The 20,987-nt window shown below is 40.1% G+C and overlaps 2 protein-coding genes across 5 annotated transcripts; both read left to right on the plus strand.

The window, feature by feature from the left end:
• Positions 1–4,470: 4,470 nt before the first annotated feature.
• Positions 4,471–9,749, plus strand: LOC109629954 (arfaptin-2-like). 3 transcript variants are annotated; one of them, XM_020087928.2, is made up of 10 exons: positions 4,471–4,699; positions 4,810–4,918; positions 5,638–5,746; positions 6,143–6,205; positions 6,733–6,819; positions 6,941–7,044; positions 7,141–7,362; positions 7,446–7,603; positions 7,709–7,883; positions 8,250–9,697. In XM_020087928.2, exons 2-10 carry the CDS (start codon positions 4,820–4,822, stop codon positions 8,403–8,405), a joined length of 1,173 nt encoding a protein of 390 aa, XP_019943487.1. In that variant the 5' UTR covers positions 4,471–4,699; positions 4,810–4,819; the 3' UTR covers positions 8,406–9,697. The 3 variants fall into 3 exon arrangements, with proteins under 3 accessions (XP_019943487.1, XP_019943488.1, XP_019943489.1); XM_020087929.2 differs by lacking the exon at positions 6,143–6,205 and having other exon boundaries at positions 4,488–4,699; positions 8,250–9,749; XM_020087930.2 differs by lacking the exons at positions 6,143–6,205; positions 6,733–6,819 and having other exon boundaries at positions 4,488–4,699.
• A 1,883-nt stretch (positions 9,750–11,632) lies between these two features.
• Positions 11,633–19,374, plus strand: LOC109630020 (FH2 domain-containing protein 1-like). 2 transcript variants are annotated; one of them, XM_020088028.2, is made up of 12 exons: positions 11,633–11,767; positions 12,921–13,368; positions 14,211–14,272; positions 15,286–15,388; positions 15,488–15,573; positions 15,656–15,756; positions 15,845–15,915; positions 15,989–16,096; positions 16,187–16,257; positions 16,354–16,471; positions 16,555–16,719; positions 16,801–19,374. In XM_020088028.2, the coding sequence occupies exons 2-12, from the start codon at positions 12,991–12,993 to the stop codon at positions 18,046–18,048; spliced, it is 2,511 nt and encodes an 836-aa protein (XP_019943587.2). In that variant the 5' UTR covers positions 11,633–11,767; positions 12,921–12,990; the 3' UTR covers positions 18,049–19,374. The 2 variants fall into 2 exon arrangements, with proteins under 2 accessions (XP_019943587.2, XP_019943586.2); XM_020088027.2 differs by having other exon boundaries at positions 11,681–11,767; positions 12,820–13,368.
• The last annotated feature ends 1,613 nt before the right edge of the window (positions 19,375–20,987 follow it).

Here is a 20,987-nt window from a genome sequence, read left to right on the forward strand (position 1 = left end):
CAGGAGAAAAGAGGAAGTTCTAGGAGAGTAGTGCTGCTTCCTCTATCCTAAACCAGAACTGGACATATGGTAGTTGGAGAAAAAAACTTTATTGGTATACTTTATTGGGACACTGGTCACGTTTTTTGTTTTGCTCATAACTTTCATATAATTTGCATTAATAACATGTAATCATGGTTGCAGATATTATAGTATTTCCAAGAAAAAACATTTTCAAATTAAGGTAATGCGATCTGTTAGAATAAAAAGTTCTCCTATCTACCATTTATCCCATAAAAATGTGGCTGCATGTCCACAAATCACCCTGGTTTGTATAGATTTCCAACACTATATTTTTCTTTATGCACACAGTAGTTTTATAACTCAACGGTCACTGCCGTCCATAGCTGGAAAAGCTGCATGATTACAACTGGAGCGCACTGTGTGCAGCAGCCTGAACAAATGTGAACTCAGGGAAACAATCTTAAAGTTTAAAATATTTGTTGCATCAGGAAATCCTCAGGACAATTATTTTCCTTATGAACAAAATAAGAAAACTCATGTTATGTACATTTGTTATTGAAAACATTGTTCTGCATTTGTTTGCTATTTGAAATCTAATTCACTGTATACTATCTTTAAATATGTATATATACAATGCATATTTGGAGTTTATTTTCCTATAGAAGTCCAAATTCATGGTTAAAGAAAAAGCAGGAAACTAGAATGGGTGAGATTGCAAAATTAGAGACCTGCCACACAGAAAATTGCATGGCATAGAAAGTAAACAGTATAAAGAAAGTAAACATGCCCTTTCGTGCATATCCTGACCACAGTCTCTGTCTGCAAACCAAAGGTAGCCTTCATGAAAACAAAATTAACAACTGCTTTAACACTTCAGTGAAAATGCAAGCAAGGCCTCTGTGGGATTTACGATTCTAAAATTGCCCCCACAATTTATTTGTGGCCTCTGTAATGGTTGTCCCTCTGATTATGCAGGTGAATTTAATTGAAAACATCAGAGCATTAGCACAGTCTGTGTTTTATGGGGGCCATTGCTCTCACGCCATACACCCCAGGTCATTGTGAACATTCATACACAGGCAGTGTGTTCGGGCTCTGTGTTGTCAATCTGTCTTGAAAACTGAAAACGACTTTGGAAATGTCTTGGATGTCACACTCACTGAATAATACCCTGAAGTTTTGTTTTTGTTTTTCTTCTCATGCATTCAGATATGACTTCCCTCAGTTGTTTGGGACTTCATTTAAATTCTCTTGACAGCTCTATATTTATTCCTAAATGAAGGCATTCAAAAGTGAGAGGATAGAAGAATAAAAGGGGAACAAAGGAGTCTTTATGTCAACAGTGATACATTAGGAAAAAAACATCTGTCACTCAAAATAATGTTTGGTGTTGTAGAAATTTGACGTAGCTCTCTTAAACATGCATTATTCCACACAGAACCATGTCTGTGCATTCTCTGTAAATGAAACCTTTTTAAAGGGAGTGATATTCAGTAAAGGGGAAGCTTATAAATATATGTCCTTCTTGATTATGGGTTGTCTTGCAGACAATCTACAATCGACATAGACAGCATCCAAGGATCCATTATGATGATGAATTGCTGTTTCTCTGTGAGACCATTGATTGAACCACCAACTGGGAAAAAGGTTGACAGACTGTTTGAAATGGCATATTAAAGTCACTGTGAAAATGACTTCCATATGCTCTATAATTTAAAAATTGGGCCCTGTTTGTAATTCCCATGGAGTTAAAGATGCAGGCAGCATCGTTCTGCCATGTTTTTCTGGATTCCCCTGTCTCGCTCCAGTCGTCTTGTTTGCTGCAGCAGAGCACAGGGGACTGTGTGAGGATAAAATTGCCGCCCAACATCTGGAACCATGCTTAATGATCATTAAAAAACAAGATGAACTATTCTGCAAATTGACAGGGGGAAGGGTACACTGCGGTCTAGATCTCACGCTCTCCTCACATGCACACCCTGGCTTTTTGACAGTCAGTGCAGTCTCAAAGGAGACCCCGCCTTAGACCTTTAAAATTTAATTTGGCCTTGTTCTAAATTTATAGGGACACTAAATTTACATTTCCCTGTGTGAGAATTTTGTGTTTTAAAATTTATATCCAGGGGGGAAAGTAAAGAGAGCTCTGCAACTGGCATAAACCCCCCACTGCTACCTTTGTTAAAGTATTAAACTGTTACAAAGCTACATCTGTGATGTTCATCACACTAACATGGTGAAACGTAGGAGAATATGTGAATAAACTCCACTTTAATAAACCTCAAGTAGCTCATTACATCTTGCAACTTCGTACAAGGCTAACTGCTGTCCACGATTTCCTTTACCTCCTCTTGACAAAAACAAAACAGCTATATTTAAAATTCAAACCTAGGTGACGGCAGACTGGTTGTGGCCCATGAATAATGTGGAGGTCAAAGGTACCGGAGTTAAAGGATGTTGAGTCAGTCTCTTTCTTCAAATAGTAAGTCAAAACATACACTTTCAATTATTTACTTGCCAAACTGGAACTAAGGTAGCTGGCCAACCATTGAAACATTCAGCTTTGAGATCAGCTATAGCCTTGTGCTTTACAATTTTGTGGCTTCAGTTCCTGCCCTCTGTAAAAAACATGTTAATACTGACTGACTTGTGTGTTTTATGATCAGAAACATATTACTGTATTGAGTGAAAGAAGCAACTGTAGCTCTTTGTTCCATTAGTGAAGAGTTGGATATTCTTAAACAAGGTTAATTTAGAATCCCAAGCCCTTTTCAGACACAAACTCAGAAGAATTGTGTCACTACATTTTCCAGTTCATTTTCCCATATGAAGGACAGACCTGGAGATTAACCGGCGTCGGCCATTATTGGCAAAATCTCTTGACTTTCATTGTCTTTTGAGGTTTACATTTCCTTATGTCTATATATGGCAGCTCTTTTTCCTCCTGAGATATTTCTATTATTTTTGTTCACTTCCAGTTTTGTGGTTATCACCTTTTAGAAATGTCATCAATTCGCCCACTAACTCACTGGATATTTTCCTGCTGTATTCTTACATGGGCTTACACCGACATTTTCCATTAAATAAAGGGGACTGGCAGGAAAAGTTACGAAACATGTCCAGAGCAACAGACAGAAAGCAGCAAAAATGAGCTGGTGCTCTCAATTACGTACTTGCAATAAAATGTGTAGATATAAATATCCTTGTCACATACATACTGCACTCAGTATAAAACAGATTACTACAATAGACTAGAGCTTGTCCGAAGAGAGAAAGAGCCAGTTCCTTCAACTTCTACATTCTACTTTAGTGCTTCAAGATATATCTTATGAATTGCATGACTGCAAATGTTTACACACATGCGAAAGAATACTTCACCCTATACTTATATTTGTATATGGTTTACCGCATACCCCGTCCAACATTATGCTCCAAAAATCTATGCATTTTGGCAGAAGGATCAAAAGCAAAAATATCATGTCAGTCAAATAGCCTTTGACATGCTGATTTGTAGATTAAGGAGAAAACATGAAAAACCCAGCTTCATCATTTTCCATTTTGTTGTCTTTGATCTTTAGGAGGCAGTAGTCAAATTCAGTCATGTACGGAAGTTGGAAAAAAAGAAGGATGAGTGCAATGAGGATGAAGAAGAAGAGGCGAGAAAGGGGCCAAAAGGGAAAAGGTTTTCTCAACCTGACATTTTTAGATGTTTGGAAAATACGTTCAGTGCTGGAAATCAGCACACCCAGGATAATTAACTATTTTGCCACGGGAATCAATCGTAGGCGGGTGTGAAGCTTCGGTTCTACTCAGATTTCGAGTGATTACAGAAAGAAAACAAAAAAACATCTACATTTGGAGACCATGTGCTCTTTGCTAGCATCCCTGATTGAAACAAATGAGGCAGATAATTGGAAGCGTGGTCAGTTTACCAGGGGTGAGGCCCAACTCAAGGCGTCTCACATCAGAAAACAAACTAGCGTATTTATACAGTTTGATTTCAGGAGATATTTTGCAATCAACGTAGCAGGACGCAACTCTGGTGATTAATACTCACATCTGAGGGCCCAGCGGCTCCATGGAGTCACTGATGGAGAGTCACTGTGTGTGTATGTGACATGACAAGGTTTTCCTGTGATCTTCTTCTAGTTAGTGAGCTGTCAGCGCCACCATGAGGAGTGAGGCGGTACTGCAGCTTGGGTGTAAAACGCAACGTCAGCACTGCACTACGTGGACGAAGGAGCAGGAGGAGGGGGGGGGGGGCTTGATGGTGACGCTAGGGTAAACGTAGTATCCTTCAAAATAAAAGCATACATGCACAGTACATACTTCCAGACTCTTGGTTTTTTAACTCTTACTCAATAAAAATTTGAGATAATTCATCTTATTTTGTTTTACTTTTTAAGCATAGCCATGCCATCAAAGAACAGAATATAAAAATGAAACAAACTTTTATTTTGAAGGGAGGCTAAAGCTGCTAGCTGGCTGGATGCAGGGATTTTCAGACTGAGGTAAATGGAGGCGGTTGTCGGGTTTTTGTGAACGCGACGGGACGAACAGTCATGGATGCGGCATTGGCCGGCAACTGAAGACGACCGTGGTTTCTAACGTAGAAGTTACCCGACGTGTCGAAGCTGCTGTCCGGGTTGAAGGACGGCAGGAGTCGGCTCCAGGTATCAGGGTCGGCGGCGCTACACTGGTGAGCAAGCTAGCTGTCAGGTAGCCGCCACATCAGCACCGTGCTAGCAGCAGTGTGAGCTAGCTGTGTGTGAGTGTGTGAGTCTTATTTTTCGTGTTGCCGTCTTGCAGAGATTCCATCATGGCAGACAGCATCATGAGCAAGGCTGCCACCATGGAGATCCCCATCAACAGCAATGGGGACACGGGGACTCTGGCAGAGGATGACAGCCTGGAGCAGGTCAGCGTGTCCCATGTTGTCTCAGTCACATCCTGTTTCACGTGCACAGAGCGGGACTGTCAAAGGCTGATCGGGCCAGAATGTCACCAAAGTTAAAGGTTCAGCGTGTAGGATCTAGTGACATCTAGTGGTAAAGTTGCATGTTGCAGCTGGACACCCCTCACCTCGCCCTCCCCTTCCAAACATGACAGAGAACCTGTGGTAGCTTCAGTCGTCATAAAAAAACTCTAATGATGTTTAGGTTGTCCAGTTTGAACTACTGTAAAAAAACATGGCAGCCTCCATGAAGAAGACCTGCTCCAGATGTAAATATATAGTTTTTAAATATAACGTTTCCATTCTAGGGTAAAGAAAACAATTGGTACAATTATACAATGATACATTATTGAAAACATCACTAGGATTATTTCATATTCAATTTCTGCCAAAATATAAATACATTCTGTCCAACTCTTACACACTGAAGTTTATTTATGTCTTTATAATGTTTGCAGTTAAGTTATGTAACACATTCATTATTTACATATTTACACATTTAAACATTTCATAAAAGCAGGAGTAATAATGTTTTAAATCTGCCTCTGTAGTTTTTTCACCTTTACCTGAGTCTGAGGCCTTTCTGGCTTCTGATTGGTAATTCAGTCACATTAGAGTGAGAAGCAGGAAGTGTGTGTGTTAAAACCATAGTCATGTCAAATATGTTGCCGTTCATCCATCAGGATTTGCAGCAGGTGATGGTGTCCGGACCCAACCTGAATGAAACCAGCATTGTCTCCGGGGGTTACGGGGGGCCTGCAGGGGGCATCATTCCAACCAGCTCCATTAAAGGTACTGCAAGCAACCCTAACTTCTGTCTTCTACCCTGTTCACTGGACACAGTTTGCTCTGCAAAGGTATTACACATTTAAAGCTACGTACAGTAAAAGTTGTTGTTCTGACCCTACAATGAATTTGTCAGGACGTGACATTTCAGACTCCAAACCACTCAATGTTCGTTCCAATTCGTGTTTCAAATTCCCCCTTTCACCCATTCTGCAGGCTAAGACGACCTGCACCAGGAATATGTCACTGTTGTTGCAATCCTTCATTCACAGGGAGGCCGTTACGTAATGCCCCTCAAAGAAACAATACCAAGACCTTTCCCTGCCTGTATTATTATGTTTCACAAGAGAGCTGCTGTCCTCCATGCTCCTGGTTTATATTACAAACATCCATATCCCATAGGGCCTGCAATTCACTACAACCCTGAGTATCTGGACAGAAGACGAGCCCCTGCACCAGGACCAGGTGGCTGTGTACTCTAACGACCGTGTTTTTGTTTTCTAAGTTAACCTTTACATGTTCGTCTGTCTTGGCCTGTAAAAGGTTTTTGAAATTGCTTGACTAAGGAGATTGTTTTCAGTCTTGCTTGTACCTCCTCAACTCTGAGCTTCAGCAACAAGACATATTTTGGCAGGTGTCAAAATGAAGGATGCACTAACTTGATAGTACAGGGCTGTGACTTGAAGTGTGATGGCGTCCATTACGGATGTCCTCTTTTGTGTAAAATGCACTTTGGATGACTGTTTTGTCATTGCTTGGTACTTACCTTTCATCCCATAAAGTCCATTTTCATTTTTCTAATAAATCCCTCTATTCTGCATGAGCAACCTGCATGGTGGATTATCTCAAAACCCATTTTAACTCCTACTTAGTATGTATCCTCCACCATGGAGCCTAACCTTCACCTTTCAGTTTACACACTCTGCTGCATTTGCTCCACTGCCCTGCCATCCTCACGTCCTCACTCTTTATCATCATCATGCTCATTTCAGACATTCGCATGAAATCCAGGGGTGTTGGCTTGCCTAAAAGCCAATCTGCAGCCAGTCGTCTTGCCCAACACACAGACCAGCATCCAGGTATCACCAGGCTCATGTCCAAACCGCCATCATTCATTGTAAAGACTCAAAACTCCGCTGTGTAAACCTAAAAAGAATTAGACGATTAGAATGAACAAGGTTCTTTTTTTCTCTCTTTCAGGGTCATCAAACCATAACCCCAGTAATTCAACTGAAGAAGTTACCCGAGGTGTGGCAGTGGAGAAACTAGATAGTGTCAAGAAATGGGGCATAAACACATACAAGGTATTAGGCACTTTTTTGTAAATACTGACTACCATAATGAATTCCTATTTGTTGTACTTTGAGTTTATTTCATCTCTATCCTTGTCGGCTGTTCAGTGTACCAAACAGATGTTTTCCGAGCGGTTTGGCCGTGGCTCAAGAACAGTAGACCTGGAACTGGAGGCTCAGATCGACGTGTTAAGAGACACCAAGAGCAAGTATGAAAACATCCTAATTCTGGCCACTGCACTCATCAATCATTTCCAGAGCATGGTGCAGACGCAACAGGCTTTAGGAGACACCTTCACCGACCTCAGCCAGAAGTCACCAGAGCTGCAGGTACAGTAATGCCAATGCTCCCTATGTGACATGAAATGAAAGTAAATCTGATAAGTATGTAAAACCTCTGTTTTCCTCTGCAGGATGAATTTGGTTATAATGCAGAAACACAGAAGCTGCTGTGTAAAAATGGCGAAGCTCTCCTAGGTGCCATTAACTTCTTCGTGTCCAGTATCAACACCCTTGTGAACAAAACAATGGAGGATACTTTGATGACCATTAGGCTGTATGAAAATGCAAGGTAACACAGCTCGACATACCATTTAGAAGTTATGGAAAATAATCTGAATTTGTGCAGGGTGATAATTGGAAGATCAGAGCGTGTGACAGCTTTTCTTGTTTTCAGACTTGAGTTTGATGCCTACCGCTCTGATCTGGAGGAGCTGAGCTTGGGCCCCAAGGATGCAGCTGCCATGGTTCGCATCGAGATGGCTCAGCATGAGTACCAGATACACAGAGACAAATATGAACGACTGCGCAGTGATGTCACCATCAAACTGAAATTCCTGGAAGAAAACAAGGTCTGTAGTCACCAGATTTACTTTTGATGTGAACAGCCCTTTTAACGAAAGAGAAACCACCTCACATCATTTTTAGAACATTGTCATTACAAAATGTATAAAAACATAATAGAGGTTTGTGTTTTTATCGTATACGCTGACATCAGTGAGGAAAAAAGTGAAGTAAAAACAAGTGCTATGTCCTAAATTAATCCAACATATTTTTGTGCTTCAGTGGGTGAATTTTCTCATCCTCCCAGAGCCATCTGACAATCGAACAGCATTTGATTGCTTAACAAAATGATCTAGTAGATGTATAGCCTGTGCTTTCCTGCAGAGACTTAAAACTGTGTTCGTAATGGTTTTTCTTGTTTTCTCTGTGTCTAGGTGAAGGTGATGCACAAGCAGCTGCTCCTCTTCCATAATGCTATCTCAGCTTACTTTGCTGGCAACCAGCAGCAGCTGGAACAGACTCTAATACAGTTTAATGTGAAGCTAAAGCCCCCGGGATCCGACAAGCCGTCCTGGCTGGAGGAGCAGTGAAGACCGCTCAGGGCTCGGCTGTGTGAGATGTACAGTGACAAGCTGGTCAGTGAAGAACATGACATTATAATAAGATGGACAAGAGGCAAGTGTATAAAGGAGTATATCGTAGGATCAGTAGCGGCCAGTGATAAAGGAAAAACCCGAGGGTTTGTTTTGTAATGTTTTCCAGTATCATCTTATTTTACATAGATGGAAAAAAGGTCCCAGTTGTATTTAGAACTTTTGCGTTAAGTCACAAAGTTACCTCTTTTTACTTAGCTATTCTTTAGGTACACAATCATTTACATGTATATCGCTTCTTATATATGTACAGTATAGTCTACTATTGTGGAGATACCCCTTTGCTTTTTTGCACATGCGTTACTTTCTTGGTTTTTTAATGTTGTCGTAAGCGTTATTTTTAATATGTCAGATCATATCCATTGTGGAGGAGTTCCACAAATCACATCAGCTAGTGGGAAAATGTCAAGAATATTAAGAAATATCCTTTGACATTGTATTTAAAGTCATGAGTGTGCATGAATTTACCATATTCCTTAAGTTTTTGTTTTACAGATTTAAAGTTATCAGAATATAATGCTGTTGTTCAAAGTTATCCCTCTAAATTTCTGATATTGCTTTGTGGAATACCTGCCTGAATGGTCAGTTCACAGTTTACATGCATAGAAGGGAAAATATATATTGTCAATATAGTGATTTTACTCTAACCTAATACACATAAATGATTAATTGGATATTCCCATCTGGGAGTATCTTTTTTAATGCCAAGCCTCAAAAAACAGATGACGAATATAAACGTCTCAGTTATCATAAAGGAATCCAAATTTAATCTACAATAGCCAGTGTAAGATTATCTCTGATTATGTTTCAATAGCAGGTGCCAGTGTTTGAGGATCAGTTTTTAAAATCTCGGGTTTTAGAACACACATAGTGAGCGGGAATAATGAACACGTGATTACATACGTGCTTCAGGTTGCAATGCCAACATCTCTTCAATGACCGAATGTATGAGGAAAATATTCTTGTTTTAAGTTATTTATTTACCGTTTGTCTTGTCTGCTTGTAACATAACCGTATGTTGCGCTAACCTCTGCTTTTAAGTTTCTAGTTGATCGTCTTTGTCTTGTTCTGCATCTCAAATAAAGTCTGCTAGATGTTTCCTTTCACGTAACCGTGCGGTTGACACCATTCTGTAGCTTTGACATGGGGCGCTTTCACAAGAGAATGTATATAAAAGTCACAATGTATGTAATATGTATGTATATGGCAATACAGTCTGATATATCTCATGCTGTCCATGACTGAATTCATAATTAATGAAATCCTGTTTTCAAAATTGAATGAGTTCTTTCTTGGCCCATGTCCCATCCTCCTGCCCATTTTCATGGAAATGTGTTCTGTAGTTCTGGTGTTATTGTGCTGACAAGCAAACAAATGGACAGGGGGGAAAACAACCTTCAATTGGCAAAAGCAAAAGCATCCTTTTTGCATTTGATAAATACACTGGATCAGTTTATTGTTCTCCATGGCGATGGAAAGCTAAATTCATTTAAAAAATAATGAACTGCATTCAATAAATTTACTTGGGATATGATCCTAATATTGTCTTTCTAACATTCTTCTGTCAAGCTCACAAACCATTTAACAGTTCCACTAAACAAAACTCCACCAACTGAGACCTTGAATGGAAAAACGTATTATTGAAACATTAGTTGGTCAGACACCCTGTGACCTGTTTGCATTAGCTGTTAATTTTCATTTACTGACTTAGTTTCAGGCATTGTATTTGCATAGTTAATAGTATGGCTCCATTGACAGCACATTGAAACGACTGGTGCTCCATCTTCCAACTCCCAGTTTCTCTTCACACTCCTCAAACTGCAGATCCACGGATGCTGAGATTCCTTAAAAGAAATTCACTTGGTTGCATAAGACACAACTCATTGGGCCTAATTTACAGCAGCTTGAATAAGCCAGATGTTTTTTGTTTGGTGTGTGCAGGTGATGAATATATATATATATATATATATATATACAGTATATATCTGTGAGTCCAGTAAACAAACTCAAAGCTGAATTCAACACAATAAATCACACACTGCACCAATCTGCCTCTGCAGATAAAAGCATTCCTATATTACTGACATGCTCAGTGAATACACAGACCCCAGAGGTCAAAGTTCTCCTCACAATACCTAGAATAAAGCTACCCAGTCATTATGGATCCACTCGGAGGAGTTTTTGTTACAACACTTTTTTCTTTTAAAAGTAGCCTTTTTTTAATTAGCGTTAGTTAAAGAGTGCCATTTTATTTTATTCATTGCTGAATCAATATTTCTGTCACTTATTATAATTAAATATTTGAAATATATTGTGCAAACATATCTTTTTTTAAATATATGTACTTTCATAATGTTTACACACTGTTTTTTTCTGCTTATGCCCAAATGTACCACAGCAAATTCCTTGTATGTGTAAAAAATACTTGGGAAAACACCCCAACTCTGATTTTGATCAGACTCTCCTGCACCGTCAGCAGCACATTTCTTTCTGAAGGGTTCAAATTAAGATTAAGCACATCTGCATTTGTGTTATTGTTTTAAAGGGGTCACTCCTTTCTTTTGTTCTGCAGAAGAGGATCAGAAACTGTAGCTGAAACTGTTTCTGCATGTTTCTCCTCAGTTCAGTGATAATGTAGATCCAGCTGATTTGCACACAAATGCATTCAAATCTCTCATTCTGAAGCTCTTATCATTTGTAGGTTAGGGTTGAAGAAGTGCATGCAGCTAATTGACTATCCTGCAAACAGCTAAAGGCCAAAGTGAACAACAACAGCAGCAGCAGCACAAATTCAATCCACTACTGTGTGAGCTGCTCAAATGGATTAATGTTTAACCAAGAATAGTGTGTGTTGTCTATCTCTTTCTCACCCAACTTGAAAGTGAACACGGCAGTGGAGAGGATTAGAGTTTAAATGCCATATTAAAGGAGTGATTGGGTTTTTTTTTGTGTGGGGCTGAAGTTGATTTATAAGCAAGCAAACACCTTTAAAAAAGAAATTGATTTGTGTCCCTATCAGTGTGGACGTTAATCAGTCTATAATCCAGTGGACTGTTCACATAACAGCTCCATGACAAGCTGGACAGAAAACACAGCCAACACAGCCAGCAGATGACTCCAGTTTCCCAGAGTTCCTCCTGCTGCGGAGAAGGTGTGGAGGCTACCTGGGCGTGTCGTTCACACGTAGGTAGTTCCAACTTCCAGTTTGAGCTCCACAGTCTGATGTCACTCTTTGCGTTGGAGGACTGGGAGCTGAGGCAGGAAAAGAGGCAAACTTCACAGGATCATAACTAATACAGGTAAGAGCTATGTTTTTTACTTTTAGATTTCAACCTGATCCTGAGTTAGCTTTTACAAGCAGTTGTTCAGAATGAGTCAGTAGCTTCAGTAGCTGAAATTGACCTCATTCTTTTTTTATTGTCACACTTGTTTGTTATTCTTTCATGGCTACGTTTTTGACTGTTTTATGTTACTTTGTATGTGTTTTGACTCGTGTGATTTTTTTTGTTAATCACATTTTAACTTTCTTTTGAGAATTGCTGTATAAATAAAGATGTTGTTGTTACTTATATGTGCAAAAGGCTACGTTTAGCTGGAAACCAATACAATTATACTTAATATAGGGTTAGGGAAAGGGTTAGCAATAGATTAACTTTATACTAAATAAAATCAGACTTTATCATTAAAACATACTTAAAAAAGAATATGGAATGTTTCACCAGCTGAGCTTCAGGGTTATCTCTTTCAGTGTCTAAATTTAACATTCTCCATAGCAATAGATTAGCTTTATGCTAAATATAACTTGTCTTTGCTATCTAAAGTCATCTTTTCAACAAAATCCGTATTATGTTTTTGTCGACTTCAGGGTTATCTAGCTCAGTAACTAAATTTTACTTTCTCCATAGGAGTAGATCATCATGTTTATATCAACTAAACTACTGAGGTAGTATATTTGTAACTTAATTAATCATAGTCAATATTAATTTATTAACAGTAACTCCTAATTCCCATATCCCAATCTATCTTAATTGTATAAAATAAAATCATACTTTTCATTACTTAAAACACCTCTTTGTGTCTGCTCAGTTTAATGTATTGACTAATGTATTTGATTTACTGATTTGTCTTAAATTACACATTATTTCATATCATCACTGCTGAGCCTCTTCATTTTGCATCATTTGTTTTGACTTCCATATGTCAATAAAACTGGTTACTACAGCATTAGCAATAATTAGTAAATTAGTAAATTAGTATTTACCGTGGAGACAGTGAATGCTTCATCCATGTCTGTCACAGTTGTGGTGGACATGTTTGTAACTGTGTCCCCACCCTGTTCTGTCTCTTTCAGTTTAAATGCATCATCCTAACTGAAAACATTTTGGACACAATAGCTGCACCGCTCTCCTGTAGAAACAACCATTAAAGAGCAGCTTATATTTCACTTCATAGGCTTTAATCCTGCCTGCATCTGTGCGATGATGGCTGCATCCCAAACCCTCTGAGAGCTCGTCCCCAAAAGATGCAACCAGAGGGTCCTCCCACTCCACCCTCTCTGCTGCCACCACCTCCACCTCCACCGCCACCTCCTCCGCCACCACCACCACCGCCACCTCCTCCACCACCACCTGCCCATGGCCTTCCTCCACCCCTGCATGGCCTGGGCATCAATTTCAAGGGGGAGCTGCGGCGCTCCAGGATGCGCAATTTCAATTGGGAAACACTTCCCAAACACAGTGTGGTGGGAAAGCACAACATCTGGACCTCGGATAACATTGATGGGGAGTACGAGCTGGACACGGATCACATGGAGGAGCTGTTCAGCCACAAGAAGCAGCTCAAGGCCCTGAACCGCCAAAGTCTCAGGTCACAACAGTCGGCTGGCTCTGGAGGGGAACTGGTGAGCAAACTGAAGGGTTACAGATATGACACCATGCTGAATCAGAGTGATGCTTAAACCACAGTGATTTTGAATGAAAAGTGTCTAGAATTTTTTATATATTGAGCAACATATTGATGTTTCGTGTTGGGATAAACAGGAAACTTTCTTGCAATGTTTGAAACCTGAAAACCACCATGCAGAAAACTCTATGTAGACCTGGATAAGTATTTACTCCATTGAGCTTATTTTGCATTTGCCATCACTGGTAGAAATAAAATAATAATACATTGCATTATCAGGAGGTATTAAATGTAAGATTTGTCTTAGTAAGATTTTTTTTATTATTTAGAAACCCTTTCAATACAAGGGTGGAGTCTCACTATTCTTCTACTCTGTGTGCTAAAGGAAGGTATACTTGTGTCCTCGTGCAGCGCTGCTCTGTCCACTGGCCTTTTTGTCTCTTGTATTCAAGTTCATAATCCACATTTATTGCTATTTAACTGAAAGTGAATCTGCTTTATGGCTTTCAGCTTATCTGTTTATATCTGTCTCTCTATCATTTATTTCGTCAACCAATCTTAACATTTGGGTTAAAAGTCTGTCACCACATTTTTTTACTTTGACCTATATCAATTTCTCCAAGACAGACAATGAGAACTTGTATCACTGATGCAAAAAAAAAAAAGTATCTTTGCCCTGATTGTTCAATACAATCAACTACAAGAACTCTTAACCTTTGGAACTGACTGTCTGTTTGGAAAGCTAACGTCTCTGTGATACAAAACAGTGTACAACAGTGAAATTATCTCCGCCACTGACAAGCTGATTATATCCAGGTCTGTGTCTGTTTCTCTTCCCAGGTTTCCATCCTCAACTCCAAGAGGAGCATGAACATTGGAATTTTCCTGAAGCAATTCAAGCGGTGAGTCACTGCTGATATGTTCATAAGGTGTGATCTCTGTGGAGCAGTACTCATACAATGCAGGATGAGGCACATGCAGTTTACTCTGCAACACGGCTGTCTCATGCTCAGGAATACTTCAGTGCCAGCGTGTCCTGGCACGTCTGATACTCTGCTCTACAGCTCCAACAGGTTGCCTCCCTTGGGTAACCGCAGATCAATTATGGAGAGGTATTGTAAAAGTATTGCCCAAGGCTGTTGTGTGCATGAAATAAATAAAACAATTTTTAATAAATTGAGTGAGTGAAATAAAACAAATATAATAGATAGAAGTGTGTAAAATAATACAATTTAATGCAATGATAATTGGAAAAATTGCTTTAAATGTTAAAAAATGAAAACTTGAAGGCAAACAGTAGGACATTGTTAAAAAGCAACAATAAGAAACAATTCAAATAGAGAAATTTAAAAAAGGTTTCAGAGAAAAAATGATTTAAAACAAATGATAAGAATACTAAAAAAGATATAGGTGAAAGCACACCTCTGAAACTGCATCTTTAAGAGAGATTTAAAAGAGGATGCAGAGTTAAGAACAGGGTGGTATGACTTTAGATTTTGTAAAATAGTTTAGTTAAAGGTATTTGAATTTAAAAGCTGCATGTGTAGTGGATGGGGCCTTCTAAGCCCATGAGGCAATTGGTTCCAGTGCTGTGCTGCATAACAAATAAAATGTAATGCTTTTACCTTCGAAATGTTTTTCTCCCGGTGTCAAAGGATATTTCATCAATCCTATGTCTTGTATATTTGTTTTTCCGTGCATTGTACATCAGGAGTGCCAAAGGTGTTGCAATTTTTTTTTCTTGCGAGGATTTTTGGGCAGGTAGAGGCTTGTCAGCGTCTTCCAGCCAAGCGAGTGTGGTTTTAATATGATACACACTCCGCCTGAGATGTCCCAACCCAAGGGAAAACCATAAATGACTAAAAGATCTGAACCCCATTTCTCTGTCTCTCTCTCTCCCCACCTCCCTCCACAGGCCTATGAAAGACATGATCGAAGATATCATATCAGGACGCAGTGACTGTTTTGGCGCAGGAAAAATGAGGGAGCTGTGCAAGCTGCTGCCAGACGACGGGGAGGTACTTGTGTCAGCTGCTCATTTGCTTCTAATATCAATATTACAAGCTTAAAGCTGGTTTTAACAATTGTGGGGTTTTCTGCTCTTTCAATGAACACAGGTCAAGCAGCTAGTCGGTTTTAAGGGTGAGGACTCGGCTCTTCCTGAAGCAGATAAGTTCATGCTGAGGCTGGTGAAGATTCCCAGGTAAGCTGCCTGTAATGTGATCTCAGGTATGTTTGAAATATCTGTGGTGGTTTATTAATGATGGAAACTTTGTGTGTGTCAGTTATGAAAAGCGTCTCAGTAGCCTGGTGCTCAAAGAGGAGTTTTTCCCACTCATGGATGAAATGAAAGAATTCATATGCACTTTGACGGCTGCTGGACGAGGTACTGAAATCTATATTTGATTTTAAATCAATAAATTATCCCAAAAATAGAGTTTACGCATAAAGTGAACCTTGTGTTCTTCTTTTAGAGCTGTTGGAGTCTGAACATCTCCATTCTGTCATTCGTCTGGTACTGAAGACTGGAAATTACATGAATGCTGTAAGTGTATAATGTTTTGGATGATTTGATTTTGTGTTCGTGCATCACTGAGTCTTATTTGATTTGATCACAGGGAAGCTATGCAGGCAGTGCAATCGGCTTTCGAATGTCTTCGCTGCTGAAGCTGGTGGACACCAAAGCAAACAAACCTGGAATGAATCTGATGCATTATGTCGTGATGGCAAGTAGCTTTTATTATTTTGATCTGAATGCATCCTAGAGGCTGTTTTTATGCATGTGATGTTTATACACATTGTCTTATCCACCACAGCAAGCTCAGAATGCCGACATGGCCCTGCTTGAATTTCCAGAGCAACTCACACACATCGAAGCTGCAGCAAGGTGACTAATTTCTCCAGATTTAAAAGCACTCATCATCTTTCACCCTCCTTTTTTATTTGTTTTAATATCATTAATCAACTTTTTTCATTCTTTAAGAATAAACAAAAGCGAAGTTGAAGCAGAGTTTGCACGACAGGTAAAGAAAGTACGAGATGCCAAGGTGGACACTCTGAAGCAGGATGACCTAAGGACACAGATGGAGGATTTTCTAAAGGTAAGGAATCCTTGTTTGTTATGAAGTTTAATGGTCGGTTACAAGTGCTTATGTGTTTTGTTTTTTATTTGGGCTCCATATAGGAGGCTGAGGTCTGCTTGGCCAAAGTAGAGACAGATTTTCAGGAACTGCAGTCAGTGAGCAATTCAGTGGCCGATTACTTCTGTGAAGACCCAAGCAAGTTCAAACTGGAGGAATGTTGCTCCATTTTCTACTCCTTTTGTGAAAAATTCCTGCGGGCCAAGCAGGTAAGAATATCTAGTTGCATCTTTTCCTCACCTGGTTAAAAAAATGTGTGATCGATCCATTAACTGTGTGAATTTCTGCAGGATAACAAGGCACGAGAGGTGGCAGAGGTGAAGCGGAGACACAGAGACAGATTACAGATCGCTGCCAAGCGCAGGTCCACAGCTACCTGCTCCAGTAGAGACAAGGAAATGGATAGTGTTGCATTAGAGTCCGTACTACAAAACCTCCTTACCAGACGTGGCTCTCGCAGGAGATCTGAAAGACCCTTGTCCACTCAAGGACGCCCCATGAGCGGCAGCCCAAACAACGGGAGCTTATCAGAAATTACCTCACAGGCAAACCTCCCCCCTGCAAATGAAAAGAGATGCGGCTCATTTAGAGCCAACGAGATTTTCAGAAAAGAATGGAATTCAGCAGCTGAGCTCACAGGGAAGGCTTCACAAAGCAAAGCCCAGTCCAATGTCGAGGACAACAAGGCAATAAGTGTTCCTTATGAAGAAGAGATGACAGCTTCCAGAAAAGAGGAATCTAGAGGATATTCACACCCGGCCAATAGAACCCCCAGCAATTCCTCCTCAGTCAGATGTTTGTCAACCACCACAGATGATGATGTTGAGAAGAACATGCAGGACAATAATGAGGAGGAAGCCCAGAAGTTGAGAGAAGCATCTAAAAAGGTGTTGCGCTTTCAGAACAGTCGTGGCAGTGCCTCATCTGTGGACCATTCTTTGGAAAATCAGAAATCTCCTGGTCCACGTACCACTTTCTCTCGTCAATGCACCTTTGATGAGGAAACTGACCGGTATCCAGGAGACCCAACCAATGAAGAATTGATCAGATTTTTGATCAGTCCCTCCGCCACCTCAAAACGCAACCTGGGCCGTCGCCACACACTGCCGACCAATTTCCCTAAAACCCAGGAAGAGGAAGATAATCTGTGTGATCTGCCTCCAATCAGAACTCCTAATCCTGTTTCAAGAGCAGAGTTTGCTGAGCACAGTCCCACAAAACAAGTGTTTGATTTTTGTGAGGCTTCTACCAACTTTAAAAAATCGGACTCTCAAGACAACAGTTTGTCAGCAGAGAAGACAAGCAAGCCAAGTGTTTCTTCAGCCAATGTTCCAAATGACGGGCAGGGGGAGCAAAATCAAGAGTCGACGGAGTCCACAGGAAACCACGTGCAGAGGAACAGTGAAAATATTGCCCCCAAAAGCACGTGGACCAAGACCGACACGTCTGGACTATTCTTTAGCTTTTTCAAACGCCTTGGAGATATGAGCAAACTTCAGAGCAGCAAGGAAACTGTTCATAAGGGTTCTGGTGTATAGACTTTGAAAGATAAAAAATGTAAAGCCAACGAAGCGAATTAAACCATAGTGTTGCTTGTGATTACGTCATCGAGGTGTATTGTTGTGACGATGGGTCGTGAAGGTTGGAAGAGGTCAGAGAAGGTTAGAAGAAGTCAGAGAAGGTTAGAAGAAGTCAGAGAAGGTTGGAAGAAGTCAGAGAAGGTTGGAAGTCAGAGAAGGTTAGAAGAAGTCAGAGAAGGTTAGAAGAAGTCAGAGAAGGTTGGAAGAAGTCAGAGAAGGTTGGAAGAAGTCAGAGAAGGTTGGAAGAAGTCAGAGAAGGTTGGAAGAAGTCAGAGAAGGTTGGAAGAAGTCAGAAAAGGTGTATTATTGGACGTTGTTGTGCAGAGGAAAGATAATTGTGCATGTTGTACCACTAGATGGCAGAATATAACAGGAACATGGGGAGGTGTTGTTGAGGAAGGGTGTTTATTTCCAGACATTATGTGTATTGTCTAGTAAACAAAAGAAATTAATGATGGAAACACTCAATGTAAAAAATGGAGTCGTAACTTTTTATCCATAGGGAATGATGTTTTCTAAATGGTTGGATAAATGAGGTTATACTATCAGTGTTTCTAATATTGTAAAATGATTGCAGAGCATGGTAGCAGACTATAATAATAGAGTAATCTTGGTTTGATTGTTATTTTTGATACTTTGATAAACTGTTTGCTTGAATACAACACTGTTATTTTTATTTTTTACATCAATAATTTCTATGTTTTATTTTCCATAGTTATTCTCCTCCCTCTGTTGTTTTTACAGAAGCACATTAAAAAGTGCAGAAGGTCGTTGATGCTTTCAGGGTCTGACTCAATCCAGCCATTGTTTTTGTCATAAATGGGGTCAGTGTTACAAAGGCAGCCTGTATCCAAGCACAGCTGAACCGTGCACTGACGGTGGCAGAGTGAAGGGTGCTGATTTCAAGTTGGTAGAAGGGCAAATGCCCGCTGGCTTCTAATGATGGAAAGTACCAGCCTGTCAGTATTCACACACTGTTTGTGCCTCTGCCATGCTTCGACCCCAGCGTCTCCACGATGCAGGAGCAGACATGAGGGCTCGCTGAAGTTATAGTGAGTTAGACTGATGAGCTTTTATGGCTCGTGTCCAGATCTTTGACTGAAGTGCACCGACGACCTTCTGTTGAGTTGTGTTCTCGTCTAAACTGGAGTAATCTGAATGTTTTCAATATTTATTTGATAAAAAATATTTATAAGATGCATAAACACTGAAATTACAGAGATCCAAAGAGTATTGTGACCAAAGTGTGAGTTGTCTTTTTTAAATAAATACACATGAATATGAGAGTGTTGGTACATGAGATTTTAGGTAGTTGCAGTATTCACATCTTATACGTTCAGATGTGAATTTTCACAGCTTTGTTTGTAAAGGTTTTGATGTGTGATGACAGCAAGTCCAGGAAACATTTCAAACGCCTGCTCCACTCGTGACAAGCTTTCAGTTCAGTTTAAGTTCAAGAGAAGACATGGAAGAGTTTGTGCGACGTGAGCCATAAAATCCTTCAAACATCTTCAGTGTCAAACGGCTGCAAATAAATAGCATCTCTTGACATTATTAGGTCAACTGAGTCTCATCGTATTTTTCTGTGTAGGATCTGTTTTGATTCAGCAATGTGATAACGGTTATGTAAGAGAGCATATCTTATTACATTGCATGATCGTTTTTATTGTTACATCATCCAAAAAAATCACCCCTTCTGTTATACATGCTGTCTGATTATATCTCATCTCGGTATCTGTTACCCAATAATTTCAGGCTATAGCAGTTTTTAAATGATGTATTGCCTCAATGAAGGCAGCCATGAAGAAACAAATTATATAAACTGTTTGGAAAAGCCCACTCAAATAATAATAATAATTTCTCTTGTGATGGACTTTAAAAATGCGCATTCTTTGCTCTTTCATTTGGCAAAAACCATTGTTGCCTTTACAAGATCCTGAGCGTGAGAGTCACCTGCAGTTTAAATTGTGTGACCTGATCCCTGCTGCTGCAGCTTGCAGTGCCAGACAGGCAGCAGCAGCAGCAGCAGCCATCTTGACTTAAGTACGGCGAAGGAAGCAGTCGCCATGGCAACTCCACATTGCAGAATAAAAGCCCAGAGATGACTGTGTTTGCCCCCCCCCCCACTCGGCATGCAGCCTCACACACACACACACACACACACACACACACACACACACACACACACACACACACACATCCACATTACAACACAGTGCAATTTCTTTTTTATCCATCAATCCCTTTCTCTGTCGTCCTCCGTGTCACAATTATGACCCATCCCCCTCTTCCCCCACAATTAAAAGACTTAACATCCAATTAGATTAATAAGCTTGAGCTAATTGCTTAATTCTTAAATTCCCCCTTGATGCACTTTCAAGTGAAAACAGTTTTACTCCTTGTTCTATATTATTATGAATCCGAATAGAATCATCAAGTGCCCCAACCCCCACACCGCTACCTGACTCCACCCAATGAACTGTATTACTCCTCTGCTGATTGCACACATCCAACTCTCTGCCCTCGCTCTTATTTCCCTGTTGTTTACTCGATGAAAATAATCATCAATTCATATTCATAGTTTTAAAAAAAACAAGAAGCGAGTAACACAAAAGGAAACAGGCTCTGAAACCATCAAGGCCCTGAACTGCTGTTGTTTTTGCCTGATTGCATTATCCGGAGGTGCATCCCTTTTGTCTTTGCACTCCAGAAATTCCTTACACCCTAATAATTCAAAGCTTAAAGGTGATAAAACTGCATCCTTTGTCCTTTTAGGGAAACTGGGCGGGATCTCAGGAAGCCACACCCCTTTGCAGCAGGCAGCCGTGCTGTGTGAGCCTCAGTCAGTTCCTGAGATTTCATCTCTTCTGCATATTCCCTGCCCCCCTCCATATGCC

The sequence above is a fragment of the Paralichthys olivaceus genome, chromosome 11 (assembly GCF_024713975.1).
Source record: "Paralichthys olivaceus isolate ysfri-2021 chromosome 11, ASM2471397v2, whole genome shotgun sequence".
NCBI classification, from domain to species: Eukaryota; Metazoa; Chordata; class Actinopteri; order Pleuronectiformes; family Paralichthyidae; genus Paralichthys; species Paralichthys olivaceus.